The sequence below is a fragment of the Aulonocara stuartgranti genome (assembly GCF_965226115.1).
Source record: "Aulonocara stuartgranti genome assembly, chromosome: 8".
Lineage (NCBI taxonomy): Eukaryota > Metazoa > Chordata > Actinopteri > Cichliformes > Cichlidae > Aulonocara > Aulonocara stuartgranti.
In genome coordinates, this window is record NC_138959.1 from 19,006,913 (window position 1) to 19,027,791 (window position 20,879).

At 40.3% G+C, this 20,879-nt stretch overlaps 1 protein-coding gene across 3 annotated transcripts; it reads left to right on the top strand.

The window, feature by feature from the left end:
- Nucleotides 1–1,256: 1,256 nt before the first annotated feature.
- wdr90 (WD repeat domain 90) lies at nucleotides 1,257–20,415 on the top strand. Of its 3 annotated transcripts, none has more exons than XM_082543405.1 (43): nucleotides 1,257–1,566; nucleotides 1,709–1,800; nucleotides 1,951–2,127; nucleotides 2,231–2,369; nucleotides 2,716–2,886; nucleotides 3,169–3,295; nucleotides 3,630–3,697; nucleotides 3,959–4,032; nucleotides 4,626–4,826; nucleotides 4,988–5,050; nucleotides 5,140–5,208; nucleotides 5,299–5,409; nucleotides 5,504–5,649; nucleotides 5,752–5,809; nucleotides 6,038–6,156; nucleotides 6,691–6,852; nucleotides 6,955–7,085; nucleotides 7,241–7,357; nucleotides 7,865–8,100; nucleotides 8,197–8,333; nucleotides 8,414–8,544; nucleotides 9,038–9,168; nucleotides 9,271–9,432; nucleotides 9,685–9,813; nucleotides 11,046–11,179; nucleotides 11,263–11,297; nucleotides 11,421–11,537; nucleotides 11,790–11,957; nucleotides 12,063–12,145; nucleotides 12,218–12,320; nucleotides 12,576–12,697; nucleotides 13,508–13,661; nucleotides 13,801–13,991; nucleotides 14,168–14,336; nucleotides 14,495–14,618; nucleotides 15,669–15,840; nucleotides 16,937–17,059; nucleotides 17,248–17,416; nucleotides 17,626–17,756; nucleotides 18,439–18,582; nucleotides 19,561–19,677; nucleotides 19,823–19,907; nucleotides 20,050–20,415. In XM_082543405.1, the coding sequence occupies exons 1-43, from the start codon at nucleotides 1,554–1,556 to the stop codon at nucleotides 20,205–20,207; spliced, it is 5,463 nt and encodes a 1,820-aa protein (XP_082399531.1). In that variant the 5' UTR covers nucleotides 1,257–1,553; the 3' UTR covers nucleotides 20,208–20,415. The 3 variants fall into 3 exon arrangements, with proteins under 3 accessions (XP_082399531.1, XP_082399532.1, XP_082399533.1); XM_082543406.1 differs by having other exon boundaries at nucleotides 11,790–11,942; XM_082543407.1 differs by having other exon boundaries at nucleotides 11,790–11,924.
- The last annotated feature ends 464 nt before the right edge of the window (nucleotides 20,416–20,879 follow it).

The following is a 20,879-nucleotide window of genomic DNA, read 5'->3' on the forward strand; positions in this document are numbered from 1 at the left end:
ACGTTCTAAATATCACTTGGATGGCGGCATCAGGAGCAATGTGGGGTTCGGTATTTTGCCCAAGGACACTTTGTGCACTTAAGGAGCCAGTGATTGAACCACCTACTGTTAGATAATCCACTAAACCTCCTGAGTCCCAGCTGGACACTACTTAGTGTAGTTTGTATGTTTAAAACTGTGAATATGAGGATGCACTTTGTAAAAACCGGTGACAGTGATGAGTTAAAACATGAGATATCACATGAGAAATGAGTGTTATAAGCAGGATAAGGATTACATGGATATTTGTTTTTACTGACACTTTTAATGTGTGAATAAAGCGGCTCTACTAAAAAGTTTATACATCAGCCAAGCAAATAGATTTGTTTATGGGTTGATGAGACCTTTCTTCTTCTTTTGGTTGCTTTAGTTGTCGCCATAGCAGATCATCAGCCTTCATCTCACCCTGTCCCTACCATCCTCCTCTGTCACACCAACCTTCTACATGTCCTCCTTCACTCCATCTATAACCTTGTCTGTGGTCTTCATCTTCATCTCCATCTTCAGCATCCTTTGTGCATGTCCAGACCATCTCAGCCTTGCCTCTCTAATTTTGTCTCACATCTTTTTGAAAGTACCACCATCTTCAAATCATATATCATAGCTTTCACTCAGGTCTCATTACCATCTTGCAAATCTTCCCTTTGACTCTTTACACTTGTGACACTCATCTCCACCTGCTTTCCCCTGCCTGCACTCTCTTCATCACCTCTCTACTTCACTTCTTCATGTTTGCTTTGGATGGCTGACCCCAGGTATTTATAGTAAAATATGACCGATGAGTAAACTAAACTGTTGTGAAGTAAAGAATAGAACAGTTCGATCAAGTCAAGTCACAGACTAGATCGCAAACTTAAAAGAAAAAGCAGTTATACACGGAAATTCGATGTAGAGTCATCTTTGCGAGATGTCCTGTAATATAGTTTGCTTTTTTCATTATTAATTTTCTTCTATAAACGTTATCACCCAGGAGTACAGGGATTGAAAACCCCAGCTTTGCTTTATGGGAAGAAGGCAAATGTGCTAAATTTGTTGCAGTAATTGTTAAAAAATTAATGCGATCGATAGATATCGAAAAGACTCATAGAACATACAGTATATTTACTTTGGATATAGATTGTGAATTGCTGGACACAACTCTGTACCGAAAGGGGGATCACATGTGCATACTGCCATGTGAAACCGAGGGAAGAAGAAGAAGAAGGAAGCAACCCGCTAGTAAGCGTCATGACGTCATGGCCGTCGTGCTGTCGTTGGCAACGGCGGAGGCTGGAGCGGGAAGCAAATAACAGCTTTGATATGTATCAAATGTTGAACGAGCTGCTGTTTACACGGTACCGGGAAAACTGGAAAACCCCGCATCTTATGATGTGAACAATAAAAGGTTATGTTTGGCTTTGAGCTCCGGAGAAGGCAGAAGGAACTTTCCCGGTTATTTAGTTAACTGTCTGCTTGCTAGCTAACTTCCAGACTGGGATATCAACAGGTGGATTTTCTGTTTGCTGCATTTATCAATGGCCTACAAAGGTAAAGTGCACTTTAAAGGTTTGAATGAAATCCATATAAAATACAACAACGAAGACCGAGAGGCAGAAACCCTGATTTTAAACGAGAGTCAAACGTTGTTAATAACTAGTTAAACCTAACTCCAGCTTTTCTAATTGTGCAGATTGGCAGCATCCCTACGTTAACATATTCAAATATGTCCGAGTAGAAGAGTGGAAGAGGTCGGCAAAAGAGGGGGATGTGTCAGCATACACGGTAACTTTGTACACACTACACTTGCCTGAATTACCCTTATGAAATCAGTAAAGACTAGTTTGTCTCCTCACACAGGTTGAGGATTAGTTTTTCTAAAGATAAATAGAATTTTAATTGTTTGAATGTTTTGTCCAACATTGCGTCTCTCAGGATAAGACACTGAAGTGTCCGGTGTTCAGGATCAGGGGCCCTGTTCCTGCCAACAGCTTCATCCTGCTTCCCAAAAACAGCAGCCAGTCCCTGGGGCTGACAGGACGCTTCTTCTACCTCCTCTTCAGGCCGACCCCCGGCAAATACTTTGTGGTCCACCTAGATGTCGCTGCAGGGGTATCATCCCTTATTTGGCTGCATGATCCATTGTGCATATCATTCATTTTTGCTCAGAGAAATCAAGACTGCGTTCCCTCTTTCTCTGTGCTGTGTTTTATAGGAGGGTCAGGTTGTCCGTATCTCCTTTTCCAACACGTTCAAAGAGTTCAAGTCCACAGCTACATGGCTTCAGTTTCCTTTCCTGTGTGGAGCTGCAAAGGATTCAGTTTATGAAAACACAGCTAAATCTGCAAGACGGGGTAAAAACTATTCACACTCACGCTGCCTGGTATACTTAAGCCATTTCCAGTAATTGCACAGATTGTATAAGAAGGATCTAAAAAGTGAAGCTAATGCAGAAATGCCTAAAATCAGCATTATTTCTAAGGGCTGACGACTTAGAGGAGTGTCAGTTTGGTTTCATAAAGAAGCCCCATCTCTGCTTTTGTATTGAAGTCTATGAGAAAACAACCCTACTGCTTACTTGAGCTATGCCCTCAGACGCTTTTTTAATGAGCTTGTGGACTCTTAGAAATCCTATAAAAGTATTATTTAATACAGAGGGACTGTTACTTTGTAAAAATCACACATTTTTATTTGATATAGGTTTGGTGGGTCCAGCTCCTACATCAGTGCGCTGGACGTGTCTGATGCTGGACCTGCAGCTCACGCTTTCTGACTACCTCAGCCGCTCCTACAGTCACCTGAAGAATATCAAGTTATGTGCCAACATGACAGTGAAAAACATGTTTACCAGTGACTTACTGCTAGACCCAGGTGAGGGCAAAACTTTCAAACAATGGACGTCTTACTGTACATGTATATATTTTATATGTGCAGTTAGTTGTTTAACTGCTGTTTTTCGTTTAAAATGGCCAGATCAAGTTATGAAAAAGAAAACTGGACAGTGTTTTTCTGTGTCTCTGAACAGAAAACTGCAAAACCAGTCAATTCAACGAGCAAAGATGATGAAATACAGCTGCACACAGACACACATGTTGAAGCTTTTAAAATCTTTAACCCAGTCATTGCTTATTCATTGTTATTATCTTTTAACAGGAGTTTCCTTCAGTCAAGCTAAGTTAATGGGTCTGACCTCGTCTCAGGGAACAGGTGCCATACCCAGAGAGATGTCATTTCCTGTGCCCAAGGGAGGCTCCTGGCATGATCTGTATGATTACATCAGGTACAGCTATAGATATTCAGTTTAAAGCAAAGTCCAGAAAAAACACTTTTCTTGATACAAAAACTGAAATTTTGGTGCAAAGTGGTAAAGATTAGTCTCATAGCCACGCTGAATATTTGTAATCCATATCAACAACTTCTTTGTTTGCAAAGTCATTTAGGCTCTCAATATGTGGACATGTACTTGAATACTGTCTTAAGGGTGGATTTTTCCTTTTGTGATGATTTTAGAAATATTTACACCTATCTGCAGCCTAAATTGTTATTGATTTAATACAGATGTTATCTGCCTTTACCACTGCTACAAAGTCATTCAACTTTTCCTAACCCAACAGGTTTCCTTCTGAAGGTACAAAGTTACCGTTTGACTCCATTCAGAATGGCAGTCCACAGTCAGAGCATCGTAAGTAATGAAAAGGACACTCGTCACCAAATATACTGAAGAAAGAGCTCGCCTCACCTCAAAACACAATTATGCTTAAATCGGTTCTTTCTTTCTGGTGTTAAATTAAGTCTTAACTCAAAGAAAATGAAACTACTGGCTCAATATTACATGCCTGATTCATGGGATGTGGAATCTGAGGTGCTTGTGTTCATCAAGGTAATAATACCAGTAGTAATGTATCGTAGATGACTGGTTTCCATTTTCCATTGTATTCTCCAGGGTCTACTCCCAGCCTCAGCAAACCAGTTCAAGATCGTGTGTCCCTCATCCACCAGATCACCAACCCAAAATTAGTAAGACTGATAACATTTAGCACATTTTTCCTTCCATGGTGAATAGTACGGTATAGATACTTTTACCTGGATAAATAAAGGAATATGTATCTTTGAGATTAAGAATCCTTTTTTAAAGAGAGACCAGGCCAGGAGAACGGCATAAATTACAATAAATATTACATTGAACATGTGAAGAAAAGAGATACAGCTGACATTCAGTACAGGCAAACATCTGAATCATGTGCAGTAACAGGTCACTACATGAGCAACATCAAAACCAGTCACTCTGACCAAATGAACTGTTTTCTCACCCTTTAAAACAGATTTAAACTCCTGCATTGTAACCAGATGTAACCAGACCACTTTTAAAAGCCCCTTTTTCCTCATTTCTCACTTTAGACGGTCATTAGTAAAAATACTTTGAGAGCGTTTGCTGTACTGGTTGTCATTTTTACACATACAGTATAGACACACAAATAAGAAGAAATTGGTCCAAGCAGAGAGAACTTTCAATTGGACCAGTTTTCACTCCAAGTATATAATTAGGTGGAGGCTTATGATTTTTTTTTTTTTAAGCGTACATCTTTCTATATATGTTATTTTCTTCTTAGCTATCAAGAAATAACACCCCTGTGGTGGCCAGCATACCTGAGCTGGGTGTAGTCTCCACTCACCAGAATGATCTGTTGGCATCCTCCGGTTCACACAAACTCGCGTCCAGGCCGCCTTCTGAGGCTGATGATGGTGGAGTTCATGTGTATGTGCACGCTGAGGAAGGCCTGAGCAAACGTGGGGAAGAAAGTGAAGATGAGGTGATGCTTCAGTCCTCCTATTAAAATAAATGTCCAAGCTTAGGATGCCCTGTTATATAGCACATTCTATTCTTTGTACATTCTGCTGTATTTGTCCTTCAGTGCTCTTTGTACAGTTGTGTGTGAGCTTGAGAAAACCTGTCGACCTTGTTATGTTACAGTTTGTGTGCACTCCTGTTCCACGGCCTATGCGTCTGTCACTGTCCAGAGAAGCCAAACAGCAGGTAAAAGGGTGGAGATTGAAACGAAAACAGCCGCCAGGACGTGGTTTGTTTCTAAAATCTTAGCATTTTTTTTCTGCTCTTTCTTTTAGAAGCTGCTCCCAGATCCGATTCTCAGGCTCAATCGAATCATCGGCTTTGGAGGAGCTACTTTTAAATGTGTATGGTTCTCTGGAATTAAACCCCTAAATAAAACGCATAACCATCAATCCTGAAAAAAATTTTAATAACTGCACTTCATTGCACCGTAGGCCCTGTGGTCCAAATCTGGCGATGAAGTGGTGTATCCGTGCCATGCAATTATCGTCTCTATGAAGATATCCTCTAACCAGCAGAGATTCTTCATCGGCCACACCGATAAAGTAAATGAGATCCGGTGTCCTGCTCCAACTCAGCAATGTGAAACATCCAAAATAAGATACTTAAAATTCAATATTACACTTGGTGTCTTTGTAGGTGTCTGCGCTGGCTTTTAATGGTAACACAACCCTCCTGGCCTCAGCGCAAACTGGCAACAACAGTGTAGTTCGGGTGTGGAACTATCACAAAGCAAACTGTGTGGCCATGTTCAGGACTCATGCACATTCGTTATCCTGTCTTAGGTAACCGACTGCAATCACACAGAACAATAACGTGTAAGTTTGTTAAAAACCTTGTTTTGTTAAATTAGATTTTTCTTCTATTCATCTCTTCCTATTTTGAAGCTTCTCCTACGGCGGTGGCATTCTCTGTGGAGTTGGTAAAGATAAGCACAATAAAACAGTGAGTTCCATTCATTCAAATCTTATGAAAATCCATGTATGAAAAGAATTATCTCTAGATGTAGAGTCACAGAGGTCGTTAGATCAAGATGAAACAATTCTAAGAAGCTTTTAATAATATTAACCCAAACTGACCCACTTTATTTTTATCAGGCTATAAATGGCTCTTCTTGTTGGAGTCTGATTCTGCAAAGCTGTCGGGTGATTGCGTCTGTGTGTTATTTCACAGATGGTTGTGGTGTGGAACACTCTGAATGTTAGCAAAGGTGGAGAGGTGTCCATCTTGGCCAAAACGCACACAGATGTGGACATTCACACCATGAAGGTCGCCTTCTTTGACGATACAAGGTACCTCCGTACTGCATATGTGTGTTTTACCATTTGCACTTGTGTAAATGTTAAATCACACATTCTACCATACTGTATAGCATCATGTTATTAGTCTGCAACGAATGGATTGTCACTCTCTCAGCTGTTGGAAGCTTTGAGGACACTGTCCTCTGAAGGTTGATCAGTTTGATCTCTAGTGCTGACATCATGTGGATCTTGTGAAGCTCTTCATAAACTGCAAACAGGTGAAGGTTTATCAGATTTAAATGCAGGCATGCAAAGAGTCACACTGCAAACAGTGTTGTGGGGATTGTGAGGAAGAGCCCAAGAATGAAGACTTCATTGTGGAGTGAGATATTCCGCAAAGACAGTTTCAACCAATCGACTCATCATTTATAACAATTCAGCCTCAGATGAACAACAGTACACTCTGCCATTAATTATTTATTAAAAACAAATAAAAATGCAGAAGCAATGTGTGAAAAATTAAGTGTATCGCACTGTAGTTGAGAATGGAGACAATGGGAAAATCTGCATGTGTGCTGCTTTTAGGATGGTGTCATGCGGTCGGGGAAATATTCGTCTGTGGCGAGTGCGGAATGGCACACTGCGTTCCTGTCCAGTCAACCTGGATGAATACCAAACACTGGATTTCACAGATGTGGCCTTTGAGGAGGGAAACTCTGATGAGCAGCATCTTGATGATCGAACACTGTGAGCGAGCAAATCAGCACGCGGGTTTTCTTAACTTCAGGAGAAGTGTGAAACGAATCTGACTCCACTGAACATGTTCGCTCTGTAACTTCTTCCCCATAGATACGCCAGCACTCGGAGTGGGCATATCTTTGAAATAGACTACAGCAGCGTTGTTATTAAAAACGTGAGGAGGCTGTTACCTGCACAGACGCAACATGCTGACCGCAGAGAGAAATGGACTTTTAATACAGGTGGGTTGTTAGAATTCACAGTCGTGATTCTCTTCAGGTGACATTATCTAAACTTAACTTGTCTTCAATTTAACATTTGATAATTTACATGATTAACCCCCACCTGAAAAAATAAGTCAAACGACCATAATGTGACTGTGTTCGTCCCATCCCAGGGCCAGGCATTGCTATCAACAGCATCAGTGTGTCCTCATCATTCTGCGCCACAGGCTCTGAAGATGGCTTCCTGCGGCTCTGGCCCTTTGATTTTTCTACAGTCTTCCTGGAAGCTGGTAGGCGCAGTCATGAGATGGCCTAACATTCACCTGTAGCTAACAGTTACCAGAGGCAGTGATTTAATCTTTAGGTGATGAATATTTAGAGCTTTGATGGGTAAGATTTATTTATGTTTTTGTTTCTCAGACCTTTCTGATTTAACTAATGTTATAGACACACATTACATAACTGAATTAAAACATTCTCACTACTTTGATGACATTGTAGATGGATGGATGAGGTTGAGCTAAGCTTTAAGTGTACTCTCTGTTTTAGTGGTGTTTAAATTAAGAGTATGAGCAGTATTTGCCTGATATGAGAAATCTGTGAACTCGATACACTCACTTTCCGTCTTCAGGAGTTTCGGTGTATGAGCGGATTTGAATTTGAAGCAGCCACCTCTACAGGCTCTCCATCAAGGAGTACAGCAGCTATGGCATTTTCTGCTGTTAGTGTGGCTAACTGTTGGTGATCCTGGGCTGTTTAAAAATAGCTGGCTATGTACATTATTTGTATTTTTCCAGAGCACGAGGGACCTGTGAGCACGGCGCTAATCTCATTTGATAGCCTTCGCGTCCTAGCTGCCACCTCTACTGGTAACCTGGGCTTCCTTGATGTGAGCAGCCGTGGTTACAACACACTGATGAGGTCACATACAGACACTGTGCTCGGCTTCAGCGTCGACGGCATTCATCGGCATCTCACAACAGCTTCTTCTGATGGCACAGTGCGAATCTGGAATATGGATTCCCTCCACCAGGTCTAACTAAAAAAGAAAACAAGTATACAGAAACTGTCCCCATTACCAGTAGCACATTTATTGATCAGAGCGATGTTTCTCTTGTCTTGTGTTCAGCTGTATGATTTTGTATCTGAAGACAGCCCCTGCTCAGTAGCCTTCCATCCGGGGGAGCAGATCTTCTCCTGTGGTTTCAGCTCTGGCATGGTCAGAGTCTTTGCAATCTCCAGTGCCAAGCTGCTGGCGGATCATAAGTACGTTTTAACTAGCCCGGAGTCGGCACCGGTGGCAGTGAAGAAGCTTTTTCCATTTATATGTATTTATTTTTACACAGGCAGCACAGAGGTGAAGTGGTGGGTCTTGCCTTTTCTCCAGACGGCGAGTTCATGTACAGCGCCGACTCACAGGGGTCTCTGGCACTTTATAATTCCTCTGAGGAAGAGCACAGTGTCATCAAAGTTGTGTGTATGTATACAAACAACCACTTCAAGTTATTCTTAGTACACCATATGTTACCCATAAGTAGAACTTTTCTGCAGACACAGCATCAAATGGGAATAACTCACTGTGCCATAACATGTACTGTTTAATTTTAAAAGCCTATAAGATAACACGTAAACCAGACTTTTAGTTTGGTTATTAGTTTTAGAAAAAGTGTAGTTAAACTGGACTCTTATGTCTATCTACCCTCTGCTGCAGGCTGCTGCAGAGCCACATGTTGGATTTATCTGCCCACAAAGCTTAAAAGCTGTTATTCTTTTCTTTTCCTTTGGATTAGTTTTTTCTCCAACGTTTGTTTTATTGCAACAAAAGTGCTGATTTTCATTCATTGCACTTCTACTAGGAACAACTGTGTTATGTAGATAATGTTTTTTATTTGGTTGAACATGGTCAATTACTTACACTATTTTAAATTACAAATATAAGCTGGCTTGACACTCTATACCTTTTCGGTTAGGTAATGTGGTGGCTCGAGGCACTGAGCGCGCTCCAGACGCGCTCACAGTAAGCAGCGACAGTCGCTGCCTGGCTTTTGTCGGTCCCTCAGAGTACACTGTCACCGTTGCTGACGCACGGACTCTTGATGAGGTCAACTCTCACACCGTACAATCTGCACTTTTCACTTTGAGCATTAGAGTCTGGGTTCTTCTGTCTTACCCTGTCCACACTGACACATAACTTCTTTTGTAGCTGCTACATGTAGATGTGAGTATTTTGGATGTAGAGAGTCCCCGTCTGGATTCTGCCCTGAAGGTCTGCTTCCCTCCGGCCTCCACCAAACACTTGTTGGTTGCCACATCTGGTAACAAGATCCTCTGGGTTTGCACCAAGACAGGCCGCCTCCTCCGAGAGGTAACTGTTCACAACAGCTTTGTTGTAAAATCCATGAATTACTTGTTGAGTGGTTCCAAGACTGAGTATTTGCTTAAGACAGAAACATGGGAGATGCCTGGGGTTGGTTTTCTCTTTAGAGATATATGGTGCTACAAGACAAGAAGCTTAGAAGTTTGTCATAATATAGTAACTAAGATATTATTGTATCGTTTTATGAACACAGTTTGTATCTCTTTGTTTCTGAGTGTTGTTTTTCGGTTTTTCTGACAGCTGTCTAAAGTGCACAAACACTACTGCTCGTCCCTGGCTGTGAGTGACGATGGTCGTTTCCTGCTGACAGCCGGACACAACGCTGTGAAAGTGTGGGATTATAACATGCAGCTTGATATTAACTCACAGGTAGTCAACAAAAGAGTAACTTAGACTCTTTAGAACAAATATTATCAACTAAAGTACTTGGTAAAACTTTACAATACAGCTCATGACAAAGGGTGTAATTTTAATATGATTATATATAATAATGATGAATACAATTACATGGAATTTAAATGTATTTTATTTCAAATTACATTATAATTTTTACCTAAAAAGTGCTTAAAGGTAGACACACCAGAATTAGAGGATAACAAGCCAGGTTTTTATAGAAAGCAAGAAAATAATTAGAATGTAGGTGCATTTTAAATTGTATACACACCATACTTTTGTGTGTGTCACATCAAGGAGTGGATTACTTGTGCCTTTATTTCACCAATATAAATGTGATAAGGACTGTTCTCACTTAGAAATGGAAAGAAAGAAAATAATAGCATCAACATTTGCATCACCGTGTGACCTTATAGTGATGGAGCCAAGTCTGACTTATTTATTTTCTTTCACAATCACTGTTCAAATGTAAATTTCAAAAGTAAAACACCTTGAAATTAGGAAAGTTTAAACCCCGCCATCATATGGCCCGCGCCCTGAAAAGTACACTGTTGTACTTGTAAAACTGTAAAATATGGGGTTTTTTTTCTAAAATTATCAAGAAATTATGTAGTGCTTAAAGTTGCTTACAGCATAACTTGTTTGGCCTTTTTTGAAATTACTTACAGTAATTTTGTTTTTCTTGTGTGTGTGTGTGTGTGTGTGTGTGTGTGTGTGTGTGTGTGTGTGTGTGTGTGTGTGTGTGTAAAAACCTGACTTGTTATTCCCTTATTCTCGTGTATCTATCTTTAAGTGTATGCTGTACTTTCAAACTAAGGTACATTGATTTACCATTTGATAAAAAGGAAATGATCCCTTAGACATGGACTGTATTATAAAGTATTACTAAATGTTTGATAAAGTCGTGCTTGCTGCCTTATTTTACAAGTACGGGTGACATAATCATACATGTTGAAAAAGTCTAAAGAAGGCTTATTATTTCAGTGTTTTAATGGATTCTAAAAGATTTTATTGTAATGGATCATATTATTTCATACAATTGTCTGATTGTAGTTATAGTTTTGCAAGTATTGAGTGGCTACAGGTCACATTGCACTAATTTTGATGAGGATTGTAGAAATTATGTCAGCTGTAGAGAACAGACAGTAGTAGGAGGCTGATGTTTTAGGAGTTAATGTTGTGAAGTTAAATGTGTTCATTTCTACCAGATGTTCATAGGCCACAGTCATCCTATTCGGCAGCTTAGCTTCACCCCTGACCAACTGGGAGTGATCTCAGTCGGGGACGCCATTTTTCTTTGGGACTTCCTGGCAAATCCTGTAAACTCTACAGCTCACAGTTGGTAATAATCACTCTTGAGTCTTCTTAACAAATGTTTATAACCTATATTGGTTCATATTTATTTGTCTCTGTCTTCACTCACAGCTCACCTTTCAAAATAAGCTACGCTCCGAAACCAGGTGACATATTTAGTTTGCTCCAGTTCAGTCTTGCTTTAATGATGCAAAATGCATCTCATTCTTTTGCTTTTACCAATTTGAAATAAATAGTTGGTCTTGCAATTTTATATAACAACTTAACAGACACTGAAGTTGATGATATACAATTGTCCAACGGTATGCCTCGAAAGACAGCGCCGCTCCCCTCCTCACCACCACCACGACTGGACATCAGCAGCATTGACCGGGTTGGACACCGAGGTAAATTTGTGTTTTGTTCGTCTGCTTCCGCTTGTAGTTCCTGTCTGTGGTGGACTGTATGATTAGCTGATCAGTCTGGGACTTTGTGCACAGTCTTATACTGATGGTTTGCTCTGAGAAACTGATAATCAATCTGCTTGTAGATTTTAAGTTGTTAGAGTTATTGCCATTGATAATTTTTGTCATATAATCTGTAAATTTAATACAGTCAAGTTTGCTTTTAAAGCAACAGTTTTTTTCTGTCTCACTCAGATTTGGGGTCCTTGTTTTCTTGTGACACCCCAGCAAAGACAATCCCAACTGCATCAGCACCAGAGACTGGTTCAGGTCTTTCCTCTGATCCCAGACCTGCTGTCTCCTTCCTCAAAGTGACAGATCTGATCAACGGTTCTCCCCTAAATAGCAGTTATATGGACACTTGTAAATGCAATGTTTTGGGGGGTTTTGGTATTATATTGCTGTTGTTTAGCTTTCTCATTTTTTTGTTTGTTTTGTTTTTTAAATTGGTGCCATTTTGCCTTTCAGCTGAGTTGAAACAAAAGAAGCCAGTACGTCCAGACTGTTACAAGCACTTTATCCCACGTTTCAAGACATCATCACTTGATCAGGTAAACAGACACTGCAGCCACAATATGCTTCTTTAGATTTGCTGTCCTGTCTTATTTTCTTCTCTCTTCTAGTCTGTTGTAGCTCCAGAAGCACAAGAAGAAGGCATAAGGCTCAAAGCAGTGATTGGCTACAATGGCAATGGGCGTGGCAACATGGTGTGGAGCCCCGACCAAGGTTAAGATGATATTCTGAAAGAAAAACATAAAAGTAAAACTGAAAATATTGTGTGACATCAGAGTTATGGTATGAACTTAAGCTTGATCAAACAAATAAAAGTAACCTAAAGCACACTGGCTACTACTATTGAAACTTGAGTAAAAATCCAACTTTCAAATCAAATGCACGAAACACTTTTCTACTCATAGCAGCTTTTAAAACGAGCCACCTAGTATAGCATTGCTTAAACCCAGCAGTTATTTTCCGTTGCAGGTTTATTTGCATACTCTTGCGGATGTGTGGTGGTCGTGGAGGATCTTCATACAGGAAGTCAGAGACACTTGCAGGGCCACAGAGAAGAGATCTCGTGCCTTGCGGTTACAAATGATGCACAGGTAAAAAAAATTTAGTTCGAAACTCAGTACTCAAACTCTACAGGTATGTTATCTGAAATATTATCTGATATGAAATGACTGGTGGAGCATCAGGTGTGGTCTGCTATGATCAAGGTACAAAATAACCACATTTTTTAGTTGTGTGCTGAAACCAAACACTCCTGGTCATTATGAAAAGGCTTCTCTAATAAAATCAAAGAGAAACGAGAGGGAAAGTGACCACAGCCAAATAGTGATTGATAATTATATTTAATTAAAATGAATGCACATATAGGGAACTAGAGTTGTATTATATGAAAAGTTTCTAGAAGATTACACTTCTTTGCTTTGTATCCAAGAAGGCAACTGTTGTTTGGCCTGACAAAAGCAAGAGGAACCTGGGAACCCTGCAGTCATTGAGTCGACCATGAACTCCTCTATTTATCAAAGTATTCTAGGGTAAAATGTGGGGACAGCAGCTACAGCCTGGCTGAAATGATCCCAAGCACAGCAGCAAATCTACGACAGAATGACTGAAAAAGAAAGCAATCAGAGCGTCACAATAGCACAGTCAAAGTCCAGACCTCAACCTGACCTCAAGCAAGACCGTTTGGAGAGCTGTGCACAAACAAATGCCCACAAACCTCAATCAACTGAAGCAATGTTGTAAAGTAAAGTAGGTCAAAATTCCTCCACAACAATGTGACAGTCATTTTTTGTTGTGTTTTTCCGAGAGTGTAATACTTTCATCACAGAGAGCTATATGATGTAACTGTCAGCAATATGAATCAACTGTGTATTGGGTTGTTTGTGTCTTTATTCCATTCTCAGACTATAGCATCAGCTGGTGGCACTAACTCCAGCAGGAGCCTTATCTCCATTTGGGACGTCCAGAGTGGAACATGTCGTCGCAGTGTCTCCTACCACAGCGGCGCCGTCCAGTGTCTTGCGTTTTCCAGGGATGATTGTTTCTTTCTCTCTGTTGGTCAGTGTCGTATCCGATTGCAGTTGAACTTTTCTTTTCTTTGTGTTTGTTCCGTATTATAAAGTAGCTGACAGCAATCGTCTCATCTGCTGCAAATCGTATAACTGCTACTGGCTTGTGACTCTTCACCATTACACAGGAGACTTCTCTGACCCGGAAGTGGCTCTGTGGAGCAGTAGGAACTTCCAGATGCTGTCAAGTGTAAGGGTGTCAGGACCAGTCCACGATGCTGCTTTCAGCCCATCAGCAGCCAGTCAGATGGCCTGTGTGGGCACCGATGGGGTATACTTCTGCTTTCTCCACACACAGGGCCAGGATGCAGACCTCAAGGTTAACGACCACAAAAAATCCATAAACACACACAATAAGATTTTCTTACCTGATCAGGAGTTTTGGGCCACATAATGTAGCCATCATTGAAATGTAAAAGAAATGCATTTAGTTTTGAAGTGGGTGAAGATTTTACTTTACTTACATGAAGATTGACTTTTCCTTTACCCATATAGGTCCAGAGGGTGAAAACACCAGCAGAGGTGGGTGATGTGGAGCTGACGGCTCTCTGCTACCACATGGATGACTTCCTGTTCACCGGCACAAACCGAGGACATGTTTGCACCTGGGATGTTAGAACGCAGCGCTGCTTAATGACCTGGGAAGCCGACGAAGGAGAAATTGGTACAAATAGGCAAAATCCTCCATGTGTTCATGATAGCGTGACATTTCACCACACAGGAAAAAAACACAACAGCATCACTAGTGCAGCTTAGATAGAGATATCTTGGATATACAGCTTCTGCCACTTGAAACTGAATTGATGTGTTTTCTTGGTGTAGGTGTGCTGCTGTGTCGAGGGAACCGCCTCCTCACAGGCAGCAACACCCGCTGGCTGCGACTGTGGGAGGTAGAAGCGGTTCAGAGCTTGAAGGCTGAGGAAAAGGGCAGAGGTGTGGAAGACAGGTCTGTTGCTCAATTTTGAATGATCCCTCCTTATATCATCTCATTAATACAAATATACAATCCTCAGTCAGTTTACTAACGAGAATACAGGGCAAAAGGTAAATAATGTTTAACTGTTTTACTGCTTTCATCCATTGCACTGTCTGGGTGTATGTTGCAGGAGCAATAACATAATCATAGCATAGATTTACAGGTAATTCTGTATTTTTATATTACTGACTTGTAAATAATGGGTAGAAGAGCATAAGTCTGTGTCTGTGGTCGACTTGAGCTCTAGAAAAGAAGAGAAATGGTCTTTCATCTCTCATCCCAGAGGTCTCTTTAATTCTAGAAGAGGGGGAAAGCGTTAGGAAGAAAAGATGTTTGTCAAGTGTGTGCAAAACAACCAAGTAAAAGGTAAAAAGTTCACAGGTTATGGACAGATTTTGCCGGTTTTCCTCTGATTCAGTATTGTAAGTCAAGAGAAGAATTCTGAAGGTGTGAGCATGGTAAAATAACTCATGTGGAAATGTGCAAGTAAGAGAAACCTTGTAAATTAACCATGTTTAAAATTTAGTGTTCTTCAAGTTGCCTGACATTCGAGTTGTTTTGCACATACTTGCCATTCTCTCAGCCAGTTTGTTGTCATCATCGGATAGTCTTGAAATATTTTCCACATTTGCAGAACATTTCATGACTACTTCTCCTTCACTGTGGGCCAACTCATTCCCCCCTTTTCACTTTAGGTCTGTTTTCTATCCTTTGTCTTCATAAAAATAAGTTATCTGGGCAGTTGTCTTAAAATGTGCTTAATAAAATGGTTGTCATTGGCTGTCTGTCTCTAACAGTGAGCAGTGTTATTTGTGTTATGAATAAGAACAAAAAATGAGAAACAGTATTTATGCAGATTTCTTTTTCACTTCGTGGTTCACTTATAAGCTGACCTCTTTCTCTGCATAATGCTCTGTCGTGTTTTTTGAAACATTAAGAACCAGGTAAAGAATAAAACAGAGACCTGTCTCTACTTTAATGGTGGATCAGTGCTTATGAGCACCTCTGTCTGTGCTTCAGTGGGACAGCAGTGGTGTTGGCGCAAGAGATAATGCTGGATGGGGCAACAGTGAGTGCATCGTTCGATAACACAATGGACATGGGGATTGTTGGAACCACGGCAGGAACCCTCTGGTACATCAACTGGTCAGATAACAGCAACATCCGACTGGTCAGCGGCCACAAAACTAAGGTACCAGTGTGACATTTAGGAATCATTAGCTCGTGACACAGAAATAATAATGTTCTTGTGGGCTGATTGCATGTTATACCTTAAATGTGTATTAATGAATGTGACTGTTAAAATATACAACTGCACATAGCATCATTATAAAAACTGATTTGTTATAGAGCTGATGTGTCCTGTGTTGTTTACAGAAGGCTCTCTGTAATGTCGACTTGACACTCTTTTCCTTTTTCATTTAGAAAATGTTTCTTTATATTTGTATAGCTGCAGGTATAATCAATCCAAGCTGCTGATTTTACCCCTCACAGATCCAGTCCATGTATGATAAGAATCGAAAGTGCTTCAAGCTCAGATGTTGAAGACTATTAATCATTTCTTCTTCATTTCAAATAAATTAGCCCACCATTATCTCTTTTATACTCAGCAGAAAACCTTTCTGCCTCTCCTGCTAATAGATAGAGTCCATAATCCTGTTTGAACAGGGAAAAATGATAAAGAAATAACAGACCTCAACAAAATTAACACTTAAATGATTATAAAGCATTAGAGACTTGGAGATTCTGGTAGTTCTAAGACAAAAGCATAAAAATGACTCCCTGGAGTTCAGAGGAACGGAAAATATAAAATTATTAAGGGTTTAATGATTAGTTAATTGGCTTCTTTATGAAATTCAAAGGCTGCCTGTCATTAAGTAAGTGCAATCTGTCCACAGCACAAAGAGTAGACTGTGAAAAGCCTGACATTATCAGATCAGTTTTTATTAAATGCTTCTTTTTTGACATTGCTTTTGGTTATTCATGTTCAGTTTACATATTGATTTGTCTGTTTATCTGACCTCCCACAGCTGTTCTCTTGTTTATTTTTTGGTCTTTCTATAAGCCTTTTTTCTCTCTTAAGAGAGATGCACAGCAGGCATTAATCACAATAATAATCTGCGCCTGATACAACAGAATGGGCTGTTGTGAAAAAATATGCAGAACCTGTAGCAAGAAAATGCCAGAAATGTCTTAATAAGATCTCTGAGGATGCTGTGTTTGCTTGTTGAATGTTATCTTCAGGCTAGAGAAAACACTTGCGTCTCTGTGTGTTCTCTGCTCTCCAGGTGAATGACGTAGCGTTTAGCTTTGACGAGAGCCACTTTGCCACCTGCAGCGAGGACGGCAGCGTGAGGGTGTGGTCAACCTCGAGCTATGAGCTGGTGGTGCAGTTCCAGGTGCTCAACCAGGTGAGTGAGTACACTCAAAGGGGATTTTGCCACAAGAATCATGTTGGATAGTTTCTACACCAACTGAAAGCATCAAAGCAAAACTGTAATGAACACATTGGCATCGATGCTAATCTCAGTAATATCACAGAATTATTGAAGCTGAAAATTAATAAGCAGCTCATGCATTTGTTTCATGTCTTCATCAGGCTTGTGACTGTGTGTGCTGGAGCCCTTTTTCCAGTGCAGACAGCACGTACGTGGCTGGGGGATACAGTGACGGGACTGTAAGGATCTTTCGGCTCGCCTCAACAGAGATGGAGATGAAGCTGCATCCCCATCACGTGGCTATCTCTGCCATCCAGTACTCAGCTAATGGTGAGAGAGGAGAGCTGAATGTAGTGTATTTACATTTTATCTGCTTTGCAGGAATAAGAGTGTGATAATATATTTCAGCTACGTCACTTTGTTCAGTGAAAATACTCACAGGAAGGACTTGCTCTTTTGTGCATTACTGTTCTGGAAGTAAAATTTAATGTTTCATCCAGTTGTAGCTTTGGAACTTTTTTTTGTCCCCCACTGTACAGGTCATGTGATCCTTTCAGCTGGGAAGAATGGTCTGGTAGCCGTCAGCAGCCCGGTAAATGGAGCAACTATTCGAGTCATAAAGGACCACAAAGGAGCGATGATCACCACAATCCAGTGTGTGATTGAACAGGTCAGCTCTCTGAAGTCAGAACAACAGAAACCGTGGCAGATGTTGGAAACCAACCACAAGAGATTAAGCAATATATATGAAAATGATATATAAACAACCTGCAGCTGAGGTCGTTTCGATAGAACCAGTCACAGAATCAAAACAGTGTTCTGAATCATTCCTTTTTGGATATTTTCATCCTTAAGTTTAAAGTTCTGCAGAGACTCACATGTTGCTCATAAGACCCCACAGCACACGTTCTCACACCTGCGCGACACTGATGTAGGTACAACGTGCAGGCAGGACACATAACCCACACACTTTCTTTAATTACCTGCACTGTTGACACCTAACTGGGCCTAACTGGACATCACATAGACTGTGCTAAAGCGAAGTCTGATTCATTTGGGTATGTGCATTGTCACTCCTCTGGGTAATGTCTGCAAATCCCACTGCATGTGTGAAAATGAAGCTGAAGATGTAAATGTGAACTGGTAATAAACTCTATGGTCAGTATTAATCAGTGAGAGAAACACTAAAATTCCTCAGTGAACCCTGCTTCTTATACACAGAAATATATTAGCTAGAGTTAATGATCCTGTGTGAAACTATTTAAAAGCAAGACGTCTAACTTTAGTGATACTTAAAACCATTTTTCTTTCATCAGTACCTTTCTGACACTGTTTTATCTTCTCGACCCCAGTGTGAAAATTTTGGGCTGGAAGGAAATGACCTGTGGTTGGCCACGAGCGCTGACAGGCGCGTCAGTGTGTGGGCTGCCGACTGGATGAAGGACAAGTGTAATCTGCTAGACTGGCTGTCATTTCCTGCTCCCGCCCATTTCACGGTACAATCGGTATTTTAAGTAACAGTGCATAGTAATGAGTTGAAATGTCACTTCAATGGCTTTTTGTTTTGTTTGGGGGTTTTTGGTTTTTTTGGGGGGGATGTCAAGTTTCTGATGCAGCTAATATATGAAGTAAATTTTTGATAAGTGCATAAATAGAAACTGCTGCTACAGCTGGACTGGCATAAACAGGGTCACACAGAACTATATAGAACTCTATATTGGCTTGCAGTGTCTGCAAAAACATTCCAACAGCATAGCGAGAGCCCTTCAACCCCAATGTAGGATTGAAGGGCTGTATTTCTTTTGCTCATCCTCATTTTATGCTTGAGCATAAATCCTACCAGCACAGGACTAAAGTACATTTAGACTTTAAATATGCACAGAGTTTTAGTGAGTAATGCACTGTAAACAAAAGATTGTGTTGCTCTGTACAGTGAAAGGGAAAAAATATTAGTTGTAACCTGTTTAAAAAAAAAACTGCCCTCCTACAGTAACTTGCCAGATGACACAATGATGAGCTAATAATATGCTGATGATACGAGGATGTATCTGTATGTTAAAACCAAGAAGCAGGATTCTTCTGCCCCTCCACCTCCTCTTAATGAGTACATTAAACAAAGGTAATGTACATTCAGAGCGCTTTCCAGAGGTGACTGTAAAATATGCCTCAAGAAAACAAGTTTTTTGCAGTCGAGCTTCTAATTCGGTAACCAGAGAAATGTTGGGTATGTGCTTTGCGTTACATGTGTTTCTGTCTTTAATTCTGCTCACATGGCTCTGTTTTGTTGACGAATTTAATATGCTATCAACTAGCCAACGACTGCAGATGAAAATGAGTCTGTGTGGCTACATCAGGCATATTTATATGATGAGTTTACGTTCTCTTGTTAATTAATAAACATTTTCCATTTTAAAGAAACAGGGTTTTTTTACCCGTCTCCATCTAATATTTTTTGTTCCTTCCATATGTTGTAGGGTGACAGCCTGCCCCCCAGCATGGCTTCCTTCTGCCCAGCAGACCACAGCCTGGTGGTTTACACCGGCTACGGAGTAGAGAAAGAGCTGTCTTTTTATAGCCTCACTAAAAAACAGGTACCACTGTACATTTTCTCTTTGCTTCACTGCATTAGTGCTTCGAATTATTCTTTTTTTTTTTTATTCTTTTTTTTTATGAACGTATACTAGCAAATGTTGCACACAGACAGTGTGTGAAGCCTGTTTTTATTCCTATTTGCAGATAATCAAGAAGATTTCCTTCCCCCACTGGGCCACATGCATTAGCCTGTCTTCTAAGAGTCATCTTGTAGCTGTGGGATCACATGGTAAATGCTGAGGTTTTTTTCTTTTTCATTTGTTTGCTTATATTTTAAATGTGTCACATGGTTCCAGTAAAAACATTAAAGCTGCATTGGTTGGCTTCTGGCCAGTGATGAATTATTCGCTGTGTATCTCGTGTCTTATCAGAGCGAGTGCTGAAGCTGATCAAGTCAACAAGTGGCAGGTTTCAGGACTTCTTGCAGCACAGCGACTCACTGCAGACGTGCCAGTTCTCTCCCTCTGGGACACTTCTTTTCTCTGTGGCTTATAATGAGATCCTGCTGTGGGAAGTGCGAGGCCTCTGACCTGATCTGTGCAGGCTCATTATTTTTCACCTAGGTTTTATTTTTTTTATGTAACCCTACTGTTTCTTAGATCGTTCAATCAGTTGAATATTTTTGGTGGAACTGGTGTTGTTTGTGGAAGACTTGTTGAAAGATTTGTCACATAAGTTTATCGACTGAATCATTTTTTATATGTATGTTTTTGAAATATAATGTTTTTTAAATTCAAGATCTTTTGTGTGTGTCTAGTTATTTCTATATATAGAGATGTATATATTGAGAGTTTTCATACAGAGTGTATGAATGTGTGTTAGTGTAAATGAGTGATAAACAGCTCTTGGCATTTACTATTTTTCCATTGGTGTGAAAATAAAAGGCAAGTGTAAAATTACAACATGTTTTTACTAAGGCTGTGGACCAGAATGACAGGTGGACAGGTGCCCTCCTCAGAATATGTTGTACTCATTGTCCCCGCGTTCCTTCTATAAAAGGACACACACAAGTGATATTCTGTGACAAAGTCTTGAAGTCTGGCTTCCCAGTCAATGACAGTCTCACTAATTACCAATACTAGTCACCACTTCTGTCAGGGGCTTTTCAACAGTTTTTTCTGGAAAAAAAAAAAAATCCAATCATCTATACACCCAAATTATTCTGTTTACAAAAATAAGATTCTAATTAATGAAAAGCAAA

Bases quoted from the DNA above. Each gene is read 5' to 3' on its own strand.
- wdr90 (XM_082543405.1), top strand. The intron at 3,698-3,958 runs GTAAGTAATGAA...TGTATTCTCCAG, and splicing joins CAGTCCACAGTCAGAGCATC to GGTCTACTCCCAGCCTCAGC. The intron at 11,958-12,062 runs GTAAATGCAATG...TTTGCCTTTCAG, and splicing joins TAGCAGTTATATGGACACTT to CTGAGTTGAAACAAAAGAAG.